This window comes from Sphaerodactylus townsendi, linkage group LG07 (assembly GCF_021028975.2).
Source record: "Sphaerodactylus townsendi isolate TG3544 linkage group LG07, MPM_Stown_v2.3, whole genome shotgun sequence".
Lineage (NCBI taxonomy): Eukaryota > Metazoa > Chordata > Lepidosauria > Squamata > Sphaerodactylidae > Sphaerodactylus > Sphaerodactylus townsendi.
In genome coordinates this window covers 110,954,388-110,979,872 of record NC_059431.1, presented here as the reverse complement: position 1 = coordinate 110,979,872, position 25,485 = coordinate 110,954,388, and the positions used below count along the sequence as shown (strand labels likewise).

Here is a 25,485-nt window from a genome sequence, read left to right as displayed (position 1 = left end):
AAACCAAATGAGAGTAAACGACCCTGTAATTCTTTTCTTTCTGAATTGGCATTCCATCAATCAAAAGGAACTGCTTGGTCAGTGTAATTGCTGTATTTTATGTTTCTTTTTCTTTAAATCAGAAAAGGGTGTGATTGTGGGGATAGGGGTGGGAATCAACATGAAAACTAAAGCCTGGTATATTTGTAGAAATGTTGAAAATACAAAATATTTTTAAAAATTGTACAGGAATTTTTTTTAACCTAGGAAAACATGCTGAAAAGATCCCCCCCCCTTTCTTATTTACAAAAGTTAAGGCGAAATATCCATTGTGCCATGTGATTATGAATCTAATCCTTTCTGGCTAGGTTCCTTGAATATTTTCTGTGCTGGAACGGCAAATATATGATCATAGTACTGGTTAAACAGGTAGAGACATCTTGTTGATAAACCATCTAGGCTAAGAGTATACCAACATTACAATCTTGCAGCTGGTTAAACATTCTTTCCGAGGACACAAGGAACTCCACTTGTGAGAGATGAAATAATTGGCTAAACAAGAATTCTCAGCCCCTTTCCCCAACTATAACCCCCAAATTTTCTTTGGGGGAAGGCATGATAGCTACAGTGACCTACAACTATCTGTCATGAAAACTAGCTACCAAGTCTTTCAATTATTTTTGATTGATTGGACTCGTTTCTTTCTGTTGTAACTATAATAGCCATATTCTACTTACAGAGGTGAAGGACAGCGGGGAAGAAACCGAATTAGCCCAAAATGTAGCAGTGTCATATATACTCAAACCAGCCACCCCAATCCATTTATGAGATGTTCTAGTCACTCACTTTTATGTTGGGGAATGCTTTGACATGCATATGCCAGAACTCTGGGGAATATTTTGATTATGGTCTATATTGTTATTTTTTGGAACAGAGATTTATCTAAGCATTTTAGAAAAAAAAATCTTCAAAACGACCTTCTAAAGCAGTGGTTCTCAACCTTCCTAATGCCGCGACCCTTTAATACAGTTCCTCGTGTTGTGGTGACCCCCAACCCTAACGTTTATCCATTTTACAGATGGAGAACACTGATGCAGAGAGTCTTAGGCAACCCCTGTGAAAGGGTCGTTCGACCCCCCAAAGGGGTCGCGACCCACAGGTTGAGAACGGCTGTTCTAAAGAAATCAGGATCAGCCTGAGTAAAAGCAAAATGCTTCAGGACCCTTCTGGAGTGGCTGATTTCACTAGGATGCACGATTCAAAGCAGGTCTGCTCAGTGGTGGGATCCAAAAATTTTAGTAACAGGTTCCCATGATGGTGGGATTCAAACTGTGGCATATCGCCAATGGGGCTGGGCATGACAGGGGAGGGGCATTCCTGGGCGGGGCTTTGGCAAGGACGCAGCCACTGCACTGGTCCTTGGGTGGGAAACAAATGAACGCACGCCTGTGTACCTCCTGCTAGACTGCTCCAAGTTCTGCGCGCTACTGCTGAGAGGAGGGGTGTAACTAAGGCAAAAATCACGTGGCAAAATCACCAATTAGTAACCCCCTCTCGGCACACAGAAATAATTAGTAACCTACTCTCGGGAACCTGTGAGAACCTGCTGGATCCCACCTCTGGGCCTGCTCAGAATCCTAGTCAATGGGGTGGACCGTCCAATTCACATCCCCAGGTGACCCTAAACAGCGCTGCTGTCGTCCTGCCCCTTCCAGAGGGCTTTCTGGCAATGCAGGGAGGCAGAAAGACCAACTCTTCCCTCTTCCGGCCCCACCAGAAAACCCTCCATTGGGCTTAATGGACTTACGCCACCCAAATGGGTGGCATAAGTCCAACCCCTGGGCTGCAACACAATTGGCTGCAAAGCCAGGGCCGAAGCTGACTGACATCAACTCCACCTCTGAGCTTGCTTCTGGTGTGCCCCTGCTGTACCGATGGATCTGGCGGCAGTGTGGGAGCACTGATGTGGTGCCCAGAGCTGTATCCGGGCATTTCAGAGGGTCACCCTGCCAGCATGTTTTCTCGTCTGCTGGGTAAATGCCCCAGGTAAGGCAGATCTGCCAGAGTGGGTCCCTGCCGCCTCCACAAGTCGATTCACCTCCCTTCTGGATTGGGCTGTTATCCCTGGAAAATGTTCTTATGATGGCACCGCAAAGGTGCTTCAACTTTCAATAGACCATTGCTGCTGTTCCTGGCAGTTTGTTGCCATGCCAACTGGCATTAGTCTTGATCATTAGTCTCTGGCAAGTTAGAGATCTGAGAAGACCTGCTAAAAGGGGAGTTTAGAATTAGTTGGAGTGTGCAAATGCATCCAAGATGCTGCTTATCTGAGACATTATCAATATAAATGGCAGTCATGGAAACTCTGGGCCTCTGATGCATCATACAATGGTCTACAGTGGTACCTCAGTGTTCGCCGGTAATCTGTCCGGCGACGGTTGGCGAACACCGAAAACGGAGAACACCGAGGTACGGCGTACGCTGTCGTTTGCGTACGTTGAAACCGGCAAAACCCGAAGGCAACGAACACAGAGGTACTGCTGTACTTTGTGCTCTGTCTTTAACCATTGAGCATTAAACCTTGCTCTGTAACCCAATTTGGGTTGCCAACTGTATGACAGGAGAGTTTGCACAGTGAGTCACGTCAACCTTTTTTAAAAAAACCCTTGATTTGAGTTTGCAATAGAAGGAGAATTAAGGATCATTTTGAAAGGACATGGGAGCCATTTATATACTCATGGAACAAACAGGAAATCTCATTCACAGTGCAATCCTAAATGGAGTCACACCACCGATTTCTAAGACCGTTGACTGCAATGGACTTAGAAGGGTGTAATTCTGCTTAGGAGGGCACTGCGATCCAAAAATTTTAATAACAGCTTCCGATGGTGGTGGGATTCAAACAGTGGCACCGCCGCACACACGCACCTCCAGTCCCTATTGGGCAGGGAGGTTGCTTTAGTAACCCCTTCTCGGCACTCAGAAAAAATTAGTAACTACTTCTAGAGAAGTGGTTAGAACTGGTTGGATCCTACCTTTGGCACTGCCCATCTATTTGTGTCATAAATTCATTGTGATTGGCTTCTTTGATTTCTCAGTGATACACTGTGTTTACCATATAGAAATGGGGTACTGGTTTGGTTGGTTCTCTCCTGTGATGCTCCCCTCTACCTTTGCAAGGCTATGATCCTATGCAGCTTGAGTGGAAATAAGTTCAAATTGAGACCAAGGGCAACCTACTGCCAAGGAAATGTGTTTACGGATTAGAATGTCTCATAAATCTCACTACTTCCATGTTGGTATTCTTTACCTTAAAAGTTACCGCACCTAGATGTTGTTCCTAATGGCACAGAAAGAAAAGATTTCAGAGCAAAAACATTGTTCCACACAAAGTGTAAAGCTAACAGTTAATACAGTAAAAGCACCATTCAAGAGAGAACAGATACATTGTGAAAAACAACCTCAGCCTCTGGAGGAGACTGTTGTGGGGTTTGTGGTCTTCTTTTAGATTTATTCCAAGATATAAAAATCCCGCCTTGGTTAAAGTTATTGTAATGCCATCAGAAAGTAGTTTCCAACTGAAATATCACTACCTTAGTATTGGGAATATCTCCACTGGATATAAGGACAAAACACCAGTGGAATAAAGTTTATAAACAGGCTCACTGTAGTCATGATAAGGATCTATTCTTTTCCACCAGCCTGTAGTTACAGGCGATCCACCCATCCTTCCTTCTCACTGAGATTTCAACACAAGGCTAAGGTGCCTTGAGGAAGAAATTCTGCGCTGCCATTGTGAATCGTGGCCTTTAAAAGGGAGCAAAGGTTTTCTGTTGAAATTCTTACGATACCCCAGGGGACTTCAAATGGAACTCCTGCAAAATTGCAGTTTGAAAAAGCTACAACATCTGTTCATGTGTAAATCTGCCATGGGTATATTTATCAAGAAATGCTTCTTTGAAATAATGGGCCTGCTCCGATGCTTTTTGTCCCTCAGGAGAGATTGGGAGAGGGTTTCAGGCTTGCTCACACACACACAAACGCACATTTCCTCATTGCTCTTCTGCTTATCTCACTGTGGGAGAAACGAATGTGATTCTGTTTAGGGCAAACTAATATCACACCGGACCAGGAGGGACCCCATGGTCAAATAATTATGAGATCATCCATAAGGGACAGAGCTCATCTATTCCTGAGGCCCATGTTTATTTTCTCCTCAGGAACAATTTCAGTGGGCAAATAGTCTCTGAATATGTCCGATCATCTAGGCAGGGTCGTCATAAGGCTTTTACTATGAAACCTCTTTTACATTTTACAGAGCGTTTTTTTCCATGCTGAAATGAGAAAGTTAAAGGCTGTTTTGCTGATTTTTTTTTAAGGAAAACCAGGAAGACAATTTAGAAGGATTGTTAAGTCTATGAAGCTAGATAAGTTCTGAATTGCTTCAGGTTAGTAGCCTGTTACCCATAATATAATCAGTGGGGTCTTGCAAGCTGTTCCAAGGGTGCAAGGCAGTGGTGGGATTCAAATAATTTAACAACCGGTTCCGGTGGTGGGATTCAAATAATTTAACAACCGGTTCCGGTGGTGGGATTCAAATAATTTAACAACTGGTTGTTTACAGGCACCATTTTAACAACCGGTTCTGCCGAAGTGGTGCGAACCAGCTGAATCCCACCACTGGTGCAAGATCTCAACTTGGGAAGTGGATTTCATATTTCTACCACAAGAGCAGGCTCATTGACCAGGACGCCTTCTGTGGCTTTGGCGGGACAGTCCCGCCTTAGTCAATCAATTTGTCCTCCGGCCCGCCGGTTAATTCAATTGTCCCATTTTTTGGGAGGCTGCCGCGACTGCCTTCTTCTGACGTTAGTTGATGCTGCCGGCCGCGAGGAGCATTAACTTCGCCTTCTGGGCTTGCCGTTTCCTCGCCCTGGGTGGACAAGGCATGGAAACGGCAAGCCCCAGAAGGCGTGCGCGCCTCCTGTGGCAGCGCTACGCAAGATGCGCATGTAAAAGATGTGTGGGGCCTATCCCTCGGCCCCGCTAAATTCCAACCTGCAAAAGGTGACCATCTGGTCACCTTACACAAGAGCCCTAAAAATCCTGAAAGTTTGTACATTCATGCCAGCACAGCTTGCTTCAGTTCTTTGATTTTTGTTGAGGCAAGCAATGGCAAACCATCTCTAAATCTCTCTGGCCTTGAAAAACCTACAGGGTTGCCATCAGTCAGTTAGGACTTGATAGCACATTCCCCTTCCGTTTTGATTTTGCTCCTTTCACTCTCCAGGTCAAAGGTGAAAATGATATTCTTTAGGCTAAGTTGATATGATTACAGGCACGCTTTGAGATGGGTCTTTTTCACCTTAAAACACCAGAAGATGTTCTGAATTCACTTCACAGGAACTATTTGAAGCATATTATGTGAACATTTAAGCAGCAAACCATAAATCTCTCATCTATCGGGCTGCAGCAGCCAGACCACAAGCCAACATAGACACTGTACTGAAAGGCAAGGAATGAAAACTCAGCATCTATGTTTCAGTTGTGGCTACAACTTTTGTCACCACATGCAACAGATTCACAATACAGTCCAGCTGGAAGATTTGGGAAAGGCCAAACTTCTCTTTAGTCTCAATCTGTCAGGCAGAAAGAAATAACTCATTTCAGGATTACATAGTGGTGATGACCAATGTTGAGTATTTGTTGTGACAACTTCAACTCCAAGGCTGCAATTCAGCACACAAGTCCCATTAAAGCCAACAGAGTTACCCACATGGGATTCGGTTCCAAACAGCCAATTAGCCCAGCACTGGTGCTGTGGAAAGTTCATTCTGCTCAACAGAGCTTCTACAGAAGTTCCCTCCACTGTCGGGCAGACTGGCTGGCGTTTGCACAGTGGCAGCTCTTGGTGGACTGAGCCCACTAATGCCAGCAAAATCCCTTCACAACACGCCCCCCCCCCCCGCAGCAATTTATTGGAGCCTACATGTGAGCAAGTCTTGTTGAACCTCTTCCAGAAGCCATTTTGGAAAGGGAAGCCATTTTGGAAAGGAAGGGGCCTGAATGTGGCGCCATTTTGAACAGGAAGGGCGCTGAAGGTGAATGACACCAAAACAACCGCAGGCCCGCTCCCTTTGCTCCAAGGAAAAAAAAACCTATTACAAAAGTTGTTAAAATGCAGTTTAAGGCTCACGTAGATGTGAAACTCAGAGTCCTGCAAAAATCCTGGGAGGCTGACCATACCTGCTAGATATATATAAAGTAAAATTCTTCATATACATTTACATGTTTTTTATAAATATATTTAATACATAAATATGCACATTTACACACAGCCACCTATGCATATTCATATATTATATATTTATAGATATAGCTATAGATAGATCTGTTTCAACTATGAAAGTGTTTTTTTGTTCCCTTCCTGCTTATGTCTCACCTTTGAAAAATAATTCTAAAACAGTGCATTTGGTGAGCAATCCTTCTTTTCATAACTCAAATCTCCCTCGAAGAGCTAGAGAAAAACCAATCAGAGCAACCCAACTGCAAGGCATCGAAGGAAGTCCCTTCCAGTTCACAGTACTGCAGTTAGAAAAAATACAGTGAGGTCTAAGGGAGTGATGGAGCACATGTTGCTCGGAAGAAGAGGAAGAAAGGAAGAAGTGGTCACATGACAATACAGCATTGACAGCGCTTTTTCTTGTCTGTACCTGGGAGTTTTTCCATCGGTAGGCTCTCTTCTTTCCCCTCTGGTGAGGAGGGCTCCGTCGTGTCGGAGGTGGGTCTTCCAGAAACTAACTCAGCCGCGTTTCCGTCCATGGTGGACACGTCCGTCACAGTCTTCTCACGCAAGGACTTCTCATCGTCTTCGTCAATGAGGACCAGTTCGGCCTTGATTGTCTCGTCGTAGCCCAGCACCTTTTTGGTCTCCTCCTCGTCTTCGATGTTTTGGTAACCCATAAATATCATTGTGACGGGGTGCTCCGTACTGGCTTCTGGCACTTCCTCCCCAGAGATCTTGGCCTGGTGGCGAGGGTTCCCGGAATGTCTTTTGCTAGATTTGTGCGCCATCTCTAGTTTCGCCTCCTTGAAGAGCACCTGCTCCTTCCTATGGCTGAGGTTTCCTTCGGCTATCGTGTTCCTCTCTGACACAGCTCCCCCTCTTACGGTCGATTGTCCAGCTTTCTTAATGAGTTCGTCTACATCCTTGGAGCTCAACTTATGCACTCCGTTTTCTATCACTGCCCCCCCAGGGTGCATCTCATAGACTACTTTGGTACCATCATCATAGACTTTAATTCCTCTTTGACGGGCGCCTTCTGGGCCAATGGGGGACGTAGAGAGAATCTTGGTCTCCCCTGTCTGTTTGTCTTTCTCCACATTAATTTCCATGCCGTACAAAGCTTGAATGGAAACAAGAGAGGAAGTGCATGTTACAACAACAAAAAGCATGTGAATGGTTAATAGCCACACAGACGAGCAGACAACGATGCCCTGCCTCTAACACAGCTCCTCCTAAAGTGCCAAGCATTTTATGTTAGCAGTGTGGTGCATACTGCGAAAGAGAGAAGCAGTTGTTATCCTAGCACAGTGATGGCGAACCTTTTCGAGACCGAGTGCCCAAATTGCAACCCAAAACCCACTTATTTATCGCAAAGTGCCAACATGGCAATTTAACCTGAATACTGAGGTTTTAGTTTAGAAAAAATGGCTTGCTCCGAGGTGTACATTATTCGGGAGTAAGCTTGGTGAAGCAACCGTGCAACGCTTTGAATGGGTGAATCATGACTCTAGGGTTTACTCAGAAGCAAAGCCAGCCTAGATATATGAGTGTGTGTGGGGGGTGATTTTCTGCTCCCCCTACATGACGAACTCAGTGCGCGCGTGCCCACAGAGAGGGCTCTGAGTGCCACCTCTGGCACGCGTGCCATAGGTTCGCCACCACTGTCCTAGCAGCTGATGCAACTGTTGCTAACTATTCCTTCCAGGGCTAGAATGGATAGCTTCCCATATTACTGAGCATATGTTCAAGATAGTCTATTAAATGGCAGAAATGACAGCATGTTTACCACTGTACTTCTACAGTGGCTTCAAGTACGGAATATTTCAAAACCTTACTGTCAGTGCATATATTGTCCACCTGATGAAGACAATGGGAATTTAATACTGAGAATATATGGAAACTTCTTTAGGGACATACTTTATTTACTAGTGACACATGTTCCTGAAAGCATTTTCACTGGCAAGGAAACTCCATTTCATCAGGACTGGCTGTATGGTCTTAAGTACGCACAGTCATTAGGAGACAATATTTGGTGATTTACGCACTTGCGTTCTGCCTCGCAGCCAGCTTACCTGTCCTTTGCTACAGACTTGTCTTTTTGAATTGTTTTGTTGCCTTTTCCAAAGTCATTGAGGGGCAGAGCAGAGAAGCTGCGTATTTTCCAAAAGTTGGCAAAATGTGGCCATTCACGTTGCTTTGCTTTTCCCCACAAAGCAAAACAACTAAACAGGAAGTATTATTCTTTATTTGGGTTTTGCTGCTCCTTCCTGCCTTCCCCAGCTCACCCTTTAGCCATTTCCTTCACTCTTCTGGCCGCCATTTCTGAACAATCAGAAGAGTTTTGGGGATTTTTTTGGTTATGTGTTTTTTAATGAAAACAAAAAAAATACGCTGGTGGTCTAATGCTGGAGTAAGGGACTGGTCCAATTGTGGAGCAAGGGACAGCGGGTGGGAGACGTTTGCAGGAAAACAACAAGGCATTCAAAATTTTAACTTTTGCTCTTGTTGGACTGGCAGAAGTATTTTAGATTTTTAAAAGATTCTTTAAAAATCAAATAGTTTTGGCAAAAGGGACTCCGTTAGGGTGGTACAATTATTGTTTATGTATGTGCAGAATAGAAGACTCTGCTCCTCCCCTAATATCTGTGTGGTTTAGTTTGGTCCTACTGGGCGGAGCTCTTGCTTTCAGTTCCTAGTTCTTGTATGTTAGCTAATGCTGATGCTTGTAAAAGGTGCGTCCCTTGCAAACAAAAGCTGTTGTTATGGACCAGCTTGTCTCTGGTGAATGGTCCTGAGAACTGTGTGAGTACTCCAGCCCGACCTCTCGGCTAAATAGAAAACTGTGGGAAAACCCCATTACAGAGCAGACAGCCTCAAGACAAGCAGTAAGTGCACAAAAGCCCATAGAAAAGGTGCGCAGCCACCTGCAGAACAGGGCTGAGTTTATAGTGTGATTCTGCAGGAGAACAGAAGAGCTGCAGAATGTGGTACAGGTTGCGGAATTCTTCTTCCTGAAAAATGACTCTCAGCTTTTGCTGAAAAAACAAATTTTAACCCCCACCCCAAGTTTTCAGCCTGGAGAGATCTCAGAAGCCAAAGGAGATGCTCCACAGCAGCACCTTCCTAAGCAGAATTAAACCTTGCTAAACCCACTCGCCAACATTGACTTATAAGGACATAACTCTCCTGAGGATGGCACTGCAAGTTATCTACTGGGCCATGACTTATGCTGATTTCTTGTCTCTCTCCCTGACTGGTTAAAAAATTGAGCAAAATAGTGAAAATCGCACAATTGTGAAAAATAAAGGAAATCATGCAAATGGACTTGAACAGTGTAACGTGCATGCTGCAAAATTCAGCTTCGTTGGTGCAAAATTTTGGGTTTATTTGTGGAATACGTACAGCCCTGCCTTCGACTACTGAAATATGCTCCACTATCTCCTGCTATGAACATTTGCTTTCCCACAGACCAGGGATTCAGAAACTTCGTTCCTTCTGAGCTTTCAAAGGAAGGACCCCGCCCCCTTCCCTGAAGCTTATACAGTGGAACCTTGGTTTTCATTGGTTTTGGTTTTCATCGATTTTTTCAGTGAAAAATTTGTCTCGGTTTTCATCGATTTGCCTCGGTTTTCATCGATTTGCAGTAAGGTGCAGGGGTTTGTGGAGAAAAATCACCCGGGTGCAGGGGTTTGTGGAGAAAAATCAAGCTGTTGCAGGCCGTGTCTGCAACTTGTTTAATGACAATGTCTTGCCCCATTTCAGAGAAATCTTAAAGAGGCGTCAGAAACAGACCTCTTTGGACAGCTTTCTGGTGCGACATTGGTCCACTGGCTCTGAAGCTGGTCCTAGTGTTATTGTTTGTTACTGTTTTCAGCATTAAACACTATGTTTATTCACCAAAAAATGTTTTTGTGGTATGTTTTTTGGAGTGCCTAGAATGGATTAATTGGATTTACATTAATTCCTATGGGAAAGTTTGCCTCGGTTTTCATCGGTTTCGGTTTTCATCGATTCTTTTTGGATGGATTACCAACGAAAACTGAGGTTCCACTGTACAGGCAAATAAAGGACAGTTAAGAGTCAGTGCTCAGAAAAAAGAAAGAGATTACAAGAACTGGAAGAAGCAAGTTGATGTGTGTTTGAAATGTGCATTAAGGCCGGTAAGGGAGAAACAAAGATTTTTTTAAAAAAACAACAACAACCCAGGTATAATGAGGCAATGGCTGGGGTCTGAGGGCCATGAACAGAGACAACTGCAAGCCAGAGAGGTACACAGTCCATGTATATTTCAGTTATAGTCTGGTTCATGCATGCAGATCTATCACTTACACCCCATTATTACCTGCAGGCTTATAGTACATGGGATTATTGCAAAGGTGAATATGTGAACGGATTCCACTGAAAAGTATTGCATTCAAGTGGTAAAAGTGCTCTCTGTGGCACTGGTATTTGTCATAGGCTGTTCTTGAGCACAAGTTCACATTTAATGTTGCTGTCATCCAATGATGGATGTGCATGTAGACACTATACCCAAGTCTCACATATAAATTAGGCTACAAAGAACAAGGGAAACTTATATATTTCCCAGAATCTGATTAGAAATCCTAACAGAGATCTTATTGTTGTGTTAAGATGTATGGCCATGTAGCTGGGGTTTTCAAATAAACTTAATATGCAGAACGCCTCAACTTTTAAATTTTATTTTAAGGATTTATAAGCTCAACAGTCCATTGTTCACGATCCATCTAAGCAGCATTTCTTCCCCTGATCGTAGGAAGCAAACAAGAAGAACTTGTTATGCACCTGAAAATGTACTTACTCTTGCTTAGAAAAGGTTATTCCAGTCCTATTTTGACTCTCTTCAAATAACCCTGTATCCTCAAAGAACGGTGGGTAAGCCAACTGCCCATGGCAACCCACTGACTTTCCGAACCAAACTCTTCATTTAGGAGTAGTGCCTTTAATGTGGAGTCTTCAAATGATATTAGAACATCTGTCTCTTGATAAAGGTAAAAGAACTAATTGCATACACACAGAGGGGAAGATTTTTGAAAGAGAAGAAGGAGTTTAAAATTTAATTTGTTGGCCAAGGTAGCAAATTAAATAAACAAATAAAGAAATAGTATACAAAATGTCAAATATTGTTTTAAGAGAAGAATAGTCTGATGCGTGATCTGAACATAAAAGATGTTCTACTCCTGAGTTAATGTCTGTCAGATCAACTTTTCTTCAAATTGCAATTAATCTTTTCCTTCCATCCAAAAGGACAGAGTAAACATTTTTTGAAGAACAAAGTATTTAAGGCAAGGGCTATCATCAAAACAATGGTGTAGAAAGTCTATATAGTTGCGATTGTTTGTTGGAAAGAGGGCTGATTTGCAATGATAAGTTGGGCCGTGATCTCCCGGGCATGATGACAGCAAAACCATTGACAGTCCAGAAAGGGACAGTCAAATGAAGGGTTTGCATGATGAAGATGAAAACTTGTCTAGGATATGTTCAGTTATGTGGTACAGTCCGCCATTATTATCAAAGTACCCACACTGGTGTAGTCCCAGCTCATGAAATTTTCACTGTACAAGTCAAAAGAATCAACGACTCAGGGCCAAATTAGATGGGCTACTTTCAAATGAGTTAGGTGTGGCTTCCACTTAGAATATTATGTGCATGTGGAACTGCAAAACAGGGAAATACTTCTCTCTGTGCTACTAGGGCACAGGAAAACAGCGTGGGGGAAAGGCAAGCACCCCCTTCCCTATGGCAGCATTCCAAGCCCAAATTAGCTCTCCTTTATTTTTTGAGCAGACATCTCCCATATCTGCTATATGGCTGGGGTGAAACAGATCACCAACTCTTTTAAAAACTCCATATCTACTGTGGTTCTTAGTGCCTCATGGAAACTAGGTCCTACCTGGATTCTGTCTCATCAAAGAGTTTAAAAATGTGCATACTCAAATTTTTCATAAAGACCACCCACCCACTTTTATGCAAACCTTATACAAATGGATCTATCTAAACGAAGTGGCTTTTGCCAACTTTAAAAAACAAAACAAAAATTTGATAGAATTTTGATAGGAAAAGAACTACATATCAACCAGGCCTGCAAGTTGTATTTGAAACTGTGTATGAAGAATAGCAAAAACAGCAGTTTTAGTTCACTGATACAGGGGACAGAAACATACATTTTCCTTCTCTCCCAGCCAGATGTGTCATTATATAATGCTAGTGTTCCTTTCTACATAGGTATTGTGTCCTTTTTGCCCTATGAATCTAGACAAATCTTTCATCTTTTTCATGATAATCGCATTCATTCCCACTACATATATTGTGAAGAGACAGCACTTCTAACTTTGGGATGGCATACAAACGTTCTAAGACAATGTTTTTCTACTTTATAAATATACTACAGATGAAAAAGTACATGTCCAGTCATGGAAATATGTTTACATTGTCCACCTTTTGTAATGTAAACTTAGAGCTCCATTGTCCATTACATTGTCCACCTTTTGTAATGTAAACTTAGAGTCATAAGAACATAAGAACATAAGAAAGAGCCTGCTGGATCAGACCAGAGTCCATCCAGTCCAGCTCTCTGCTACTCGCAGTGGCCCACCAGGTGCCTTTGGGAGCTCACATGCAGGAGGTCAAAGCAATGGCCTTCTGCGGCTGTTGCTCCCATCCAAAGGGGGGGGGGTTCGCTTCTGGGAGTGGTATGCTGACTATGCCAGAGATTTGCCCTCCCTGGGGCACTGACCCTGGCACAGGGGCGATCTCACCGGCATGCAGCCACCGCTGCCCCCTCCCTGGAAGGCTACAGTCCAGACTTAAGCCATCCTTTTGGCTGACGTTAAGTCCACTGGGGCCCACTGAGGCTTCTGGGCAGCAGGAAGGCGGTTGGACTTCGCAAGTCTCCCCATACTGCTACGAAGCCTCTTCAGGAGCAGCGGGGTCACGCTGCATCAGCACCATGGACTGCTGCCTCCAGTGTGGATGGGGCTGTTAATATCATACTGTGTATGTAATCGAAGACAAGAGCACTCTATTGTTCTCTCTGAGGTGACTTCCTGGTCTAGAAGAGTCATAGAATCATAGAGTTGGAAGGGACCACAAGGGCCATCAAGTCCAATCCCCTGCAATGCAGGAACACACAATCAAAGCACTCCTGACATATGCTGATCCAGCCTTTGTTTAAAAACATCCAAAGAAGGAGACTCCACCATGCTCCGAGGCAGTGAATTCCAACAGCCCTGAACGGTCAGGAAGTTCTTCCTAACGTTTAGGTGGAATCGCTTTTCCTCCACCTTGAATCCATTACTCCGTGTCCTAGTCTCTGAGGCAGCAGAAAACAAGCTTGCTCCCTCTTCGACATGACATCCCTTCAAATATTTAAACATGGTTAACATGTCACCCCTTAACCTATGCTTCTGCAAACTCCACTGAACTGATTCAAATATTTATCATGGCAGGGTATAAGGAGTTCCTACAAAGACAGCTTGGATCAGATGTCTCCAGCCAAACTATGCAGCCTGTCTTAATATCTGAATGGACTTTTTAGAGACAGGAATCTGTGAAATAACCCTAGTTCATACAATTCATCCTTCTCCTACATCAACGTTACCAGTACTCTGGTCCCAAATCTATATTCATTGACAAATTTAATGTGCTAACTGAGCAATCACAGATGCGATTATTAGTAATTCCAGTGGCAATTTACGTGATCATGGATGTTCCTCCTGACTCTATCCATTATTGCCCAGATCCCAGACTACATATGTCAGCATAAGCATGTAGCTTGGGACAATTTATGAAGATGATGAAATAGAGAAGACCATTCTAATCACAACAGACTAGATCAGAGGCGATCCACACAGGAGGACATATGGGGTCAAATGCCCCTGGGCTGCGGCCCTTTGGTCATATATGTGTGTGTGTGGGGGGAAACTGCACTCCCCAAGCCCCTATGCAGCAGTGGCGTAGTAGGAGGTTAAGAGCTCGTGTATCTAATCTGGAGGAACCGGGTTTGATTCCCCGCTCTGCCACCTGAACTGTGGAGGCTTATCTGGGAAATTCAGATTAGCCTGTACACTCCCACACATGCCAGCTGGGTGACCTTGGGCTAGTCACAGCTTCTCGGAGCTCTCTCAGCCCCACCCACCTCACAGGGTGCTTGTTGTGAGGGGGGAAGGGCAAGGAGATTGTAAGCCCCTTTGAGTCTCCTGCAGGAGAGAAAGGGGGGATATAAATCCAAACTCTTCTTCTTCTTCTCTTCTAGTATGGATCTCTGGACCAGTTGCTTCCAGATATCACAATGCTGTTCTAAAATACTTTATTTATACACGCAAAGGGTTCTAAAACAAAGAAAGGCATCTATACAATAGAAGGGTTTGGAGACTTAGAGGGTTTTTTAAAAATTAACCTGAGAATTCACAGAACATGATACATTCATAGCAGTATAATAGTATATCAATACAAAATTGGTGTTTTAAAAAAATCTGGAAAAGCCCCAGTGAGCTGGGGGAGGGATGACAGCTGTAGATGTGGGACTCAGGCAGAGAAAATGGAGGTAACTCTTTAGGTTTGACAGGTCCCCCCCCCCCCCACCATTGGTGAGGGATGTGGGGTAGGGTTACCAGATCCAGGTTGGGGGAGGGCGGCTGCCCATATTTTTTTTTGGGGGGGGGTGACTCAGATTTTGCACTGGGCTACATTTTCCCTAGATATGCCTCTGGACTAGATTTCCCCTGATTGTGATAAATAGAAAGCACACTGTTTTCCATGTGAAAACTGCTAGGCGAGCAGTGCCAGTTCCTAGTACTTAAATAAAATACAGGCATAAAAATATTTCAGTATACATAGTCACCTATCTAAAGGCTCCTCTGAACTGGAATATTCAGGAGAGATATTCAGGAGAGAGGCTGGCCCTGGTTAATGCTTGAATGGTACGCCACCAGGGAAGTACAGAGCTGTTACGCAGAGACAAGCAATGACAAACCACCACCGTGTGCCCCTTGCCTTGAAAAACCTACAGGATCATCAGAAATCGTCCATGATTTGACAGCATTTTTACCACCTTCTAAAGTCTTCGGGCAGGTGAGAAATAATTGAGGGCAATAAAATGCATTGGATACAGAGTGACTCAAGGCCATCAAGGGATCTCAAGTGGCAATGTTGCGTACACTTCCTTGGATGAAAGTCTGATTAAAAATGGGATTAATTATGCACACCAAAGCCCCATTGATTTCAGTTGGACATTAGTATGGTTAACATTCTCTGCCTAGTACCTACAGATCCCTACCGACTTCTCATTTCTATTCTTTCTATACTTAAAAAAAACCCCTAACCAACAAAACCATTTATATTTCAATGTATTGTCGAAGGCTTTCACGGCCGGAATCACTTGGGTGCTGCGTGGTTTCTGGGCAGTATGGCCGTGTTCTAGCAGCATTCTCTCCTGACGTTTCACCTGCATCTGTGGCTGGCATCTTCAGAGGATCCGGCTAGAACACGGCCATACAGCCTGGAAACCACACAGCACCCATTTATATTTCCTTTGTTTACATTTGGAAAATATCTTCTACGCATGACAGCTCATGCTAGCCTGATCTCATCAGATTTCAGCTGTTATGCAGGGGCGGCCCTGGTTAGTATTTGGATGGGAGACCACCAAGGAAAATCAGAGTTGCTGAGGGCGGCAATGGCAAACCAACCTCTGTTGGTCTCTTGCCTTGAAAACCCCATACGATGCCGCCATAAGCAGTGGTGGGATCCAAAAATTTTAATAACAGGTTCCGATGGTGGTGGGATTCAAACAGTGGCGCCGCCGCACACACGCCCCTCCAGTCCCTATTGGGCAGGGAGGTTGCTTTAGTAACCCCTTCTCGGCACTCAGAAAAAAATTAGTAACCACTTCTAGAGAAATGGTGAGAACTGGTTGGATCCCATGTCTGGCCAGCTGCAACTTGACGGCACCTCTCTCTCTCTCTCTCTCTCTCTCTCTCTCTCTCTCTCTCTCTCACACACACACACACACACACACACACACACACACACACACACACACAAAACACATGGCAGCTTGTTCATCTTTTAGCCAATGTGACTATCACTTGAAAGAAACAACACAGGGAAGCGTTCAATCAGTTCACTGGTTATGTGCAAAAAGTCAAGTAATGAGCTACTTCCTCCCATGTAAAAGGCAGCCGGGCATTCGTCCCAGGAAATCTAATATATTTTTAAAACATCACGTCTGCTGCCTTGGCTGAAAGAATAAACCATGCTCTGTTGAGACTTACCAGTTATCCTGCTCGTCCCGTCCTTCCCAGGACCCGGTTCCTCCGTTGTTCGTGAAAAGAAGGTTGGGAGTTCAGAGATCTGGGAATAAATGTAATTCACCGCCTCTGATTGTCAAGAGAACAGGGAATACGGTTAGACACAACCCTATGGACCCCAAAGGCTCTGATGCTTAGGCAGCAGAGTGCAACTATCACCTCAAAACAATAGACATCAGAAGCTCTGTGACAGATAACTGGATCAAAGCAAACAAACAGACAGAGTCATCGTACTTTGACTATCATTCAATAGACTGGCTGAGGGTGGAAGGAACAAGACCAGGTGACTAAACCATTGCTAGATGTACATGTGCTAAACCCTGTGGTCAGGAGGTTCGAGATTTCCATCAGGTCAGTGACCTTGAAAATAAAATAAACGAGGGGGAAAAAAATAAAGCAATTAACCTCGCATAACATGACGAAGCAATAACGTGCCCTGTACAACTAAGCTCAAATGAGATGCTTTTATCTCCAACGGGCAACTTCTAATCTTTTCGCAGAGCCATGAAAGGTGCTGTTTATTTATGATGTCGGTTTTCTGCTTCTAAGCCAGTGGGACTTTCACTTGTTTCCGCCGTGAAAATGTGAACTGACTTGAAACGGCTGCTGCTGCTGAAAGCAGAATTACAGCTGAACGTCAAGAAGTCAAAAGTAATGACTGCTGGAAACTTGCTCAGTTTTAGAGTGGACAATGGGCGATTTCCCGCTGGCGATTAATCCTGGGATAGTCACCCGAAATATCCAGTTTTCCTCGCGATCTCCCCACTGCCGAATCGCAGAACACAGATCACTCCCATTTCTGGCGCCCCCCCCCCCCTTATCACGGGATTTTCCTGGACCTGCTTGTATATGCACCTTTTTGAAAAAAGCACTCCAATGGGAGCTAATAGATGGGGTTTACACATTTGAGGGTCCATAGCTTTGGCCCCCATGAACCAAACTTCACCAAACCTGGGCGGTATCATCAGGAGAGTCTCTTACTAATACCACCCAGGTTTTGTGAAGTTTGGTCCAGGGAGTCCAAAGCTATGGACTCCCAAAGGGGGTGCCCCCATCCCGCATTGTTTCCAATGGGACCCAATAGGAGATGGGGGCTACACATTTGAGGGTCCATAACTTGGGCCCCCATGAACCAAACTTCACCAAACCTGGGTGGTATCATCAGGAGGGTTTCCTAAAGATACTCCGAAATGTTGGTGCTGCTAACTTAACAATTGCACCCCTGACAGCAGGCACACACACCCCTCCAAGGGGCAGGCCTAGACGTCTTCACTAGAAACATGCTGCAGTGAGGATGTTAGAACCTGGATGAAAAGGTGCTGATTCTTTTGAAACTTGGTAGGATCTAGATTAAATTTTCAGTGGGAATTCGGCCAATGGGGAAATTGAAATTGATCAAGTTCATTCAGGTCATAGCATTCCCTATTACCATGTGTGGGTATGAAAGCTGGAGAACGAAGAAAGCAGACAGGAAGAAATTAGACTCCTGGGACTTTTGGTGGAATGGCGTTTCACTCTGGTTGAGGCTCTGAGGTCTCCCAGACTTGACATTACTGATAGGGGCTGTTTTTGCCGGTTGTAGAGCAAGTTCTTTCTTAGCTCTCACCTCCCCAGATATTGGGGGCCTTAAATTTGGCAGCTGGACTGAAAGGGTCTGGATTTTAGACCCACTGGTTCTGAAAAAATCCAAAATCAGCAGTGTGAGTGAGCCATTGAGCTCTTGGAAACAGCCTCCCCCTTATCTTTGTTCTTCTTGTTGTTAGTCTTTCTTTTGTTGGCTTTTTTACCTTTTCCTTTTTCTACCTCTTTTAATAATAAGAGGAGGAAATTAGATTCCTTCGAAATGTGGAGGAGAGTGTTACTGATACTGTGGAATGCCTAACAAACAAACAAACAAACAAACAAACAAATGTGTTCTAGATCAAATCAAGTCTGAACTGACCCTACAGCTAAAATGACCGAACTGAGACTGTTGAACTTTGGTACATAATGGGAAAACAAAGTCACTGGAAAAAACAATGATGTTAGGGAAGGTTGAAGCAACGGGGAAAAAGAAGAAGAAGAAGAAGAAGAAGAAGAAGAAGAAGAAGAAGAAGAAGAAGAAGAAGAAGAAGAAGAAGAAGAAGAAGAAGAAGAAGAAGAAGAAGAAGAAGAAGAAGAGGAACAGTAGGAGTAGGAGTAGGAGTAGGAGTAGGAGGAGTTTGGATTTATATCCCCCCTTTCTCTCCTGTAGGAGACTCAAAGGAGCTCACAATCTCCTTGCCCTTCCCCGCCTCTCAACAAACACCCTGTGAGGTGGGTGGGACTGAGAGAGCTCCGAAAAGCTGTAACTAGCCCAAGGTTACCTAGCTGGCATGTGTGGGAGTGCACAGGCTAATCTGAATTCCTTCGATAAGCCTCCGCAGCTCAGGCAGCAGAGCGGGGAGTCAAACCCGGTTCCTCCAGATCAGAATGCACCTGCTCTTAACCACTACGCCACTGCTGCTCACCAACATGAGATGGGTTGACTCTATAAGCAGTGATGGCGAACCTTTGGCACTCCAGATGTTATGGACTACAATTCCAATCAGCCCCTGCCTGCATGGCCAATTGGCCATGCTGGCAGGGGCTGATGGGAATTGTAGTCCATAACATCTGGAGTGCCAAAGGTTCGCCACCACGGCAGGAAGCTCTGGCCCTCAGTTTGCAAGACCTGAGCAAGGCCATGATAGCCATGTTTAAATATCTGTCATGTTGAAGACAGAACAAGCTTTTCCCCCCTGCTGCTCCAGAAACTGGGCAAGAAGTAATGGAGTCAAAGTGTAGAAAAAGAGATTCCACCTAAACATCAAGAAGACCTTCCTGATGGTAAGGGCTATTCAACAGTGGAATCTACTGCCTCCAAAGAGTCTCCTTCTTTGGAGGCTTTTAAACAGTAGCTGGATGACCATCTGCCAAGGGTGGTTTGTGTATTCCTGCGTGGCAGGGGGTTGGACTTGATGACCCTGTGGTCTCTTCCAATTCATTCTATGGCTCCTTCCGCCCATGCAGAATGGTGCCCTTCCAAACTGCTTTCGGCGCTCTTTGGAGCCGTGCGGAAGGGCAAAGTCCACCTGCAAACCGTTGTGAAAGTGGTTTGAAAACGCATCCTTTTGCGTAATTCGTGCGGAAGGGGCCTCTGATTCTATGCTTCCTGCTCCAATAGAGCATTTTTGGAGTAACAGGTTTGTAAGGACTCAAGTCGGGTGAGACTTCCAATCTTTTCACCTTCAGGAATGAGGATCGCTGTGCTTGTCACTGCTAGATCAGATCAACTATCAGTACAGAAAGTAGATCTGTTTTTTTCAAAGCAGTATTAACGTTGTTACTCCTCTGTCTACCCCACTCTTCAGTCATTGCAACAACTGAAATTCAACACAAAAGTATAATGCATTAGGAACACACTGGTGTGTCCCTGCTGTTGCCAGCAGTTGATGTCATGGTTCAGCTTCCCTCCTCAGTGAAGAGGCAGAAAGTACTGGAAGCATCCACAACAGGAAACAACTCATGAATGAGGAAATTCCTGTTGCACTGCCCTTTTGAATCGCCGCCTCTCGTTGTTTTCATGAACTCTGAAACTAATTGGTATGCTTAAGGATCCAGCAGGAGATCCCCCCAAAATTAAAGATAGGATGTCTCTAAGATCAGAATTATTAGGGCTTTCCCCACTACAGAAGGGAGCTAAGGTTGACTCGGTTCCCTTCAGTGGAGGGCGATTCCAGGCTGTCCCCACAGCAACTGAGTTGGCCCCCTGGAACCGAGCTAAGTGGGCGGGATCATCTTGGTGCCTGTTTCGCTCCTCAATCGTGATTGGCGCTTGTGTTACGGTGGGAAACGGGAGCGTTCTTTTTTTGTTTTTACAGTGTTTACAGTTTACAGTTACATGCGCTTTCTGCCCGCAATGACTCTCCCATTCTGCGCATGCCACAAAAGCGGCTCGTGATTGGTTGAACGGATGAGGTGTCGTTTTGATGCTTCCCCACTTTGAAGCTTCGAAGCAGTATCGACCTTGTTCCAGCAGAAAAGTGTAGTTCATAATTCATATGACAAGGATGCGCGAAAGGTTCGGGGGGGGGGGGGCTGAGACAAAACAATGTTGAGCTCGGTGGCAGTGGGGATTCACTGAGGCGAACCTAGGTAGAAACCAGTTCAACTCTGTCAGTGGGGAAAGCCCTAGTAAGATTTCCTTCCACTGAGAAGTCTGGCTGCCCCTTGGCTTGAGATACCTTACATGCTGATTCAAACATGTATCTTAATATATAGGCTTATAGAGCTTTCCCACATTGCTTTCTGTTACTGTAACCCCTTCTGACCTCCCCCCCACCCCCCGAGGCATTCTTCCTGGGGTTGCAGTACCTGTGTGAAGGAACAGCCATACAAGTTGGAAGAAGAAGAGTTTGGATTTACACCCCACCTTTCTCTCCTGTAAGGAGACTGAAGGTGGCTTACAAGCTCCTTTCCCTTCCTCTCCCCACAACAGACACCTTGTGAGATCGGTGGGGCTGAGAGAGTTCTGAAGAACTGTGACTAGCCCAAGGTCACCCAGCAGGAATGCAGGAGCGTGGAAACACATTTGGTTCACCAGATAAGCCTCTGCCACTCAGATGGGGGACTGGGGAATCAAACCTTCAGATTAGAATCCACCTGCTCTTACCCACTACACCACGCTGGAGAAAAGGAGCACTGAGGGACAAGGGGATGTCCATGACTCCATTCCTCAGCTGTGCTGCACTTGCAGAAGAGGAATGATGACCAATTTACCGCATGTTTGTCTTCTCTATCTGCATGTCTGTTTCTCTACCTGGGTCCTGCAACCCTGGGAATCCAAATCTGTGATCTGTGCATGGAATGGCAGTAAAAAAAGGGGGGGGGAAAGACTTACCACCATCCTGGTGTGAGAAACTCTGAAAAGACAAAAAATATGGGATCAGTTGTTTTTTTCACATCATATGAATGGTAGATATTTTCTTTATTTGTACCTCACCTTTCTCACTGAGTCTCAGGGTGGATTGCAAACTATTTTTTTAAATGAAGCTTGACAGCATGAGACACCTAATGAACAATGCAATAGGACTAGGATTACAGAATTAGATTTAGAAGACTTAGATGTAAAAGAATGCAACTAATATGAGTTGAAGTGCTGTGTGGTTTCCGGAAGTAGAAGAACTGCCTTGTGGAATCTATCTCAGTTCCACCGGGCCTGTAAAATGGAGTTATTCTGCCAGGCCTTTTCTGTCGGGCCAGCTAGGCACCCCCTTTTTAACACTGCCCCATGACCTGTGCCCAGTGGGGGGATCCAAAACTTTTAGTAACAGGTTCCCATGGTGGTGGGATTCAAACTGTGGCGTAGCACCAATGGGGCTGGGCGGGGCATGATGGGGGCGTGGCCAGGCATTCTGGGGGCGGGGCATTCCTGGGTGGGGCTGTGGCAAGGATGCAGCCGCTGCACTGGTCCTTGGGCGGGAAACGAATGCACGCAGGCGCAGGCTGCCACGCACGCCGGTGCACCTCCTGCTAGACTGCTTCAAGTTCTGCGCGCTACTGCTGAGAGGAGGGGCGTAACTAAGGCAAAAATCATGGGGCAAAATCACCAACTAGTAACCTCTCGGCATACACAAATATTTAGTAACCTACTCACGGGAACCTGTGAGAATTTGCTGGATCCCACCTCTGCCTGTGCCTGGGTGTGATAAGCATGTCTGCTCCTTTATGTCACCAGATAGGTTGTTATACCATCTTGTGATTAGCTGATTTTAAGGTTTATCTTTTTGTATTGTTTTTATACCATTGTATTTTATTATGTGTATATTGTAAGCCACCTTGAGTCCCTGGGGAGATTGGCAGGGTATAAATGCAATATAGATATATATATATAAACATCACCTGGCAAATAGCATCACATTAAGCTTCTATCAACAGGATGGACTATTTTTTTTTTACCAGGCAGCTGTCAAGTCTGGTCTCCCTCCTCTCAGACAAGAGAGAATCCGAAGATAATAGAGCTGCCTCCGTTGGGGATGCAGACTGCCAAGAGACAAAGATCTCGGGGCAAAACCCGGGACAAAACAAGGATTGTCAGAGGGTAGGGCTTGTGCTGAATTGCAAATACAAAGCACGCAACGTGTCTTTCTGAAGCTGGTCTGAAAGTGGGCCAGCTCCCATCTAATGAATGGGAGACCAGCTCTCTGGACTCTGGAGGGCGTTTGTGCAGCAGGCCCACCCACTGAGACCATCCTGTGCTGGCAATCCTATTCTAGCAGGCATGAAGCCATTTATGTATTTTGTGCGTGGCTAAATAAAACAGAGTTGCACCACTTCCTCTTGTGGCCCGGATTTCTGTTGTACACGTCTAGGTCCCTTTGAACTTTAAAATAAAAGAGATTGTTCTCCCTTTAATTACGGCCAGTATTCCTGTTCCAACCAAACACCCCTGGGAAGCTGACAAATTGGATGTCAGGATGACGGTTTTCTTCTATTCCCAGTATTGAGCACTCAACCTTATTTTGATTTGCGGCACAGAATTTTCAATTTGCCATCATAGAAGAAGAAGAAGAAGAAGAAGAAGAAGAAGAAGAAGAAGAAGAAGAAGAAGAAGAAGAGGAGGAGGAGGAGGAGGAGGAGGAGGAGTTTTGCTTTATATCCCCCCCTTTCTCTCCTGTAGGAGACTCAAAGGGGCTTACAATCTCCTTGCCCTTTCCCCCTCACAACAAACACCCTGTGAGGTGGGTGGGGCTGAGAGAGCTCCGAAAAGCTGTGACTAGCCCAAGGTCACCCAGCTGGCATGGGTGGGAGTGCACAGGCTAATCTGAATTCCCCAGATAAGCCTCCACAGCTCAGGCGGCAGAGCGGGGAATCAAACCCGGTTCCTCCAGATTGGAATGCACCTGCTCTTAGCCACTATGCCACTGCTGCTCCATATATCATAGCCAATGGCAGTGGACTGACTTTTCTCTTTGAATTTGCCCACTCACTCTCAAGAGCCATTTAAGATGATCATTCTTAATATTTATATTTAGTATTTTGATTGTTCAACGAGCCCTTCATATATTATTCATGTAAATATTTACACCCTGTTTACAATTGGGACCCAAAATGGCTGACAAGATCATTCTCCCCTCTTCCATTTTATCCTTACAATGCCCCTATAATATAGGGCAGGCTGAGAGCCAAACTGGTCCATATAACCCAGAGAAATTTCACGACAGAATGGGGATCCATATGCAGAGCATGCCTAGACAAACTGGCACCCTGGGCAAAATCTGAGTTTGATGCCCTCCATGGGTGGAGCAGCCCGGTCGTGGCACTCACCCTTCCTGGATGGCCCCAGCAGCCCAAGTCCACTGGAGGCAGAGCTCCCCGTCCTCCTGCTCTGCCTCTGGTGGCTTGTGGACCACTGTACAGAGTGGGCAGGGCTTAGCCAGAGTGGGCGGGGCTTAGAAATCAGGCACCCCCACGTGACAAAAAAATTCTGCGCCTTGGGCAACTGCCCACTTTGCCCAATGGGCAGTATGCCACTGTCCATATGACATATGAGAAGTGAAGGGGCACACAAGTACTGACAGATGATGACTTGCCTAAGGCCACTGATCAGTTCATGGCTGAGGAAAGATTTAAACTTGTCACCTCAGATACTGAATCACAATACTAGCACTATTATTAGACTTATATCCTGCTTCTCCCCCTCCCACTTCTGCCCTGGAGCAGGCTCAGAGCTAGCACTAGTGGATTAACTAAGGACCATCACTGCTTTTAGCTGTAATTTCTTGTGTAAGTTAAAATTTTATGGGGTGATAGGGTTAGCAATTGTCAGGAAGATTATGGTAAAAAAATATGCTATTGGTAGCTCTAAGAATCACCATAAACTCTATGGTAAAGCAATATTCTCATCATTCCTAGAGCTATCCTACGTCACTTCCATTTTTTTACCAGACGTGACATAGCACCACACATGACAATGCATATTTTTTTTTCAATTCAGAGGAATGGGACCCTTATGGTATGAAGACACACATTATACCCAGATCAAAATGACAACTTTCCAGCATCTTCCTATGCTACTTCATAGGAAGTATGCTACTCCTATGTTCTAGATCTCTCCAAAAACCCTGAAAAGTGTAGCCCGTTGAGGGGGTAGAGTATTCTTTCTTAGAAATTTGAATCTACCTGTCAGAACTATTCGGTTTTTTGTTTGTTTAGCTATTTATTTATTAGACTTATATCCTGCTTCTCCCCCTCCCACTTCTGCCCCGGAGCAGGCTCAGAGCAGCTGTCAACGTGTTCATACAAGCACAATACAATATAAAAACAATAACGCACCCCACAATAAGATCCAACATGGTGTATAAGTATCTAGAAGGGGGGAAAAGGAGAGGGAAGAAAACAAAGGGAAAAGAAGGAAACGCAAGGGATTGAGCCATCTCAGCCTTCAACTATAGGCCTGGAGGGACAGGGCCCTGTATCTTGGAGGGCCCTGGGGAATTGAGATAAGTCAAATTTTATACTGGAAATTAGAAGAAGAAGAAGAAGAAGAAGAAGAAGAAGAAGAAGAAGAAGAAGAAGAAGAAGAAGAAGAAGAAGAAGAAGAAGAAGAAGAAGAAGAAGAAGAAGAAGAAGAGTTTAGATTTATATCCCCCCTTTCTCTCCTGCAGGAGACTCAAAGGGACTTACAATCTCCTTGTCCTTCCCCCCTCACAACAAACACCCCGTGAGGTAGGTGGGGCTGATAGAGTTCCGAGAAGCTGTGACTAGCCCAAGGTCACCCAGCTGGTGTGTGTGGGAGTGTACAGGCTAATCTGAATTCCCCAGATAAGCCTCCACAGCTAAGGCGTCAAGAGTGGGGAATCAAACCCGGTTCCTCCAGATTAGATACACGAG

At 44.9% G+C, this 25,485-nt stretch overlaps 2 protein-coding genes across 5 annotated transcripts in view; both read right to left on the bottom strand.

Moving 5' to 3' along the window:
* The window catches only part of LOC125436749 (A-kinase anchor protein 2-like), a 480,182-nt gene that overhangs the window by 172,210 nt on the left and 282,487 nt on the right, over nucleotides 1-25,485 (bottom strand). The gene's annotated exons all lie outside the window — the stretch shown is intronic.
* Nucleotides 1-25,485, bottom strand: part of LOC125436751 (paralemmin-2-like) — a 161,947-nt gene that overhangs the window by 1,695 nt on the left and 134,767 nt on the right. The window contains exons 5-7 of one of the 2 annotated variants that reach the window (XM_048504007.1): nucleotides 21,494-21,515; nucleotides 16,558-16,662; nucleotides 6,693-7,385 (exon numbers count right to left, since the gene is read on the bottom strand). In XM_048504007.1, the coding sequence (XP_048359964.1) occupies nucleotides 6,693-7,385; nucleotides 16,558-16,662; nucleotides 21,494-21,515 (820 nt within the window). Of the gene's footprint in view, nucleotides 1-5,047; nucleotides 7,386-16,557; nucleotides 16,663-21,493; nucleotides 21,516-25,485 lie in introns of those variants that run through there. The other variant, XM_048504009.1, reaches the window with a different exon arrangement.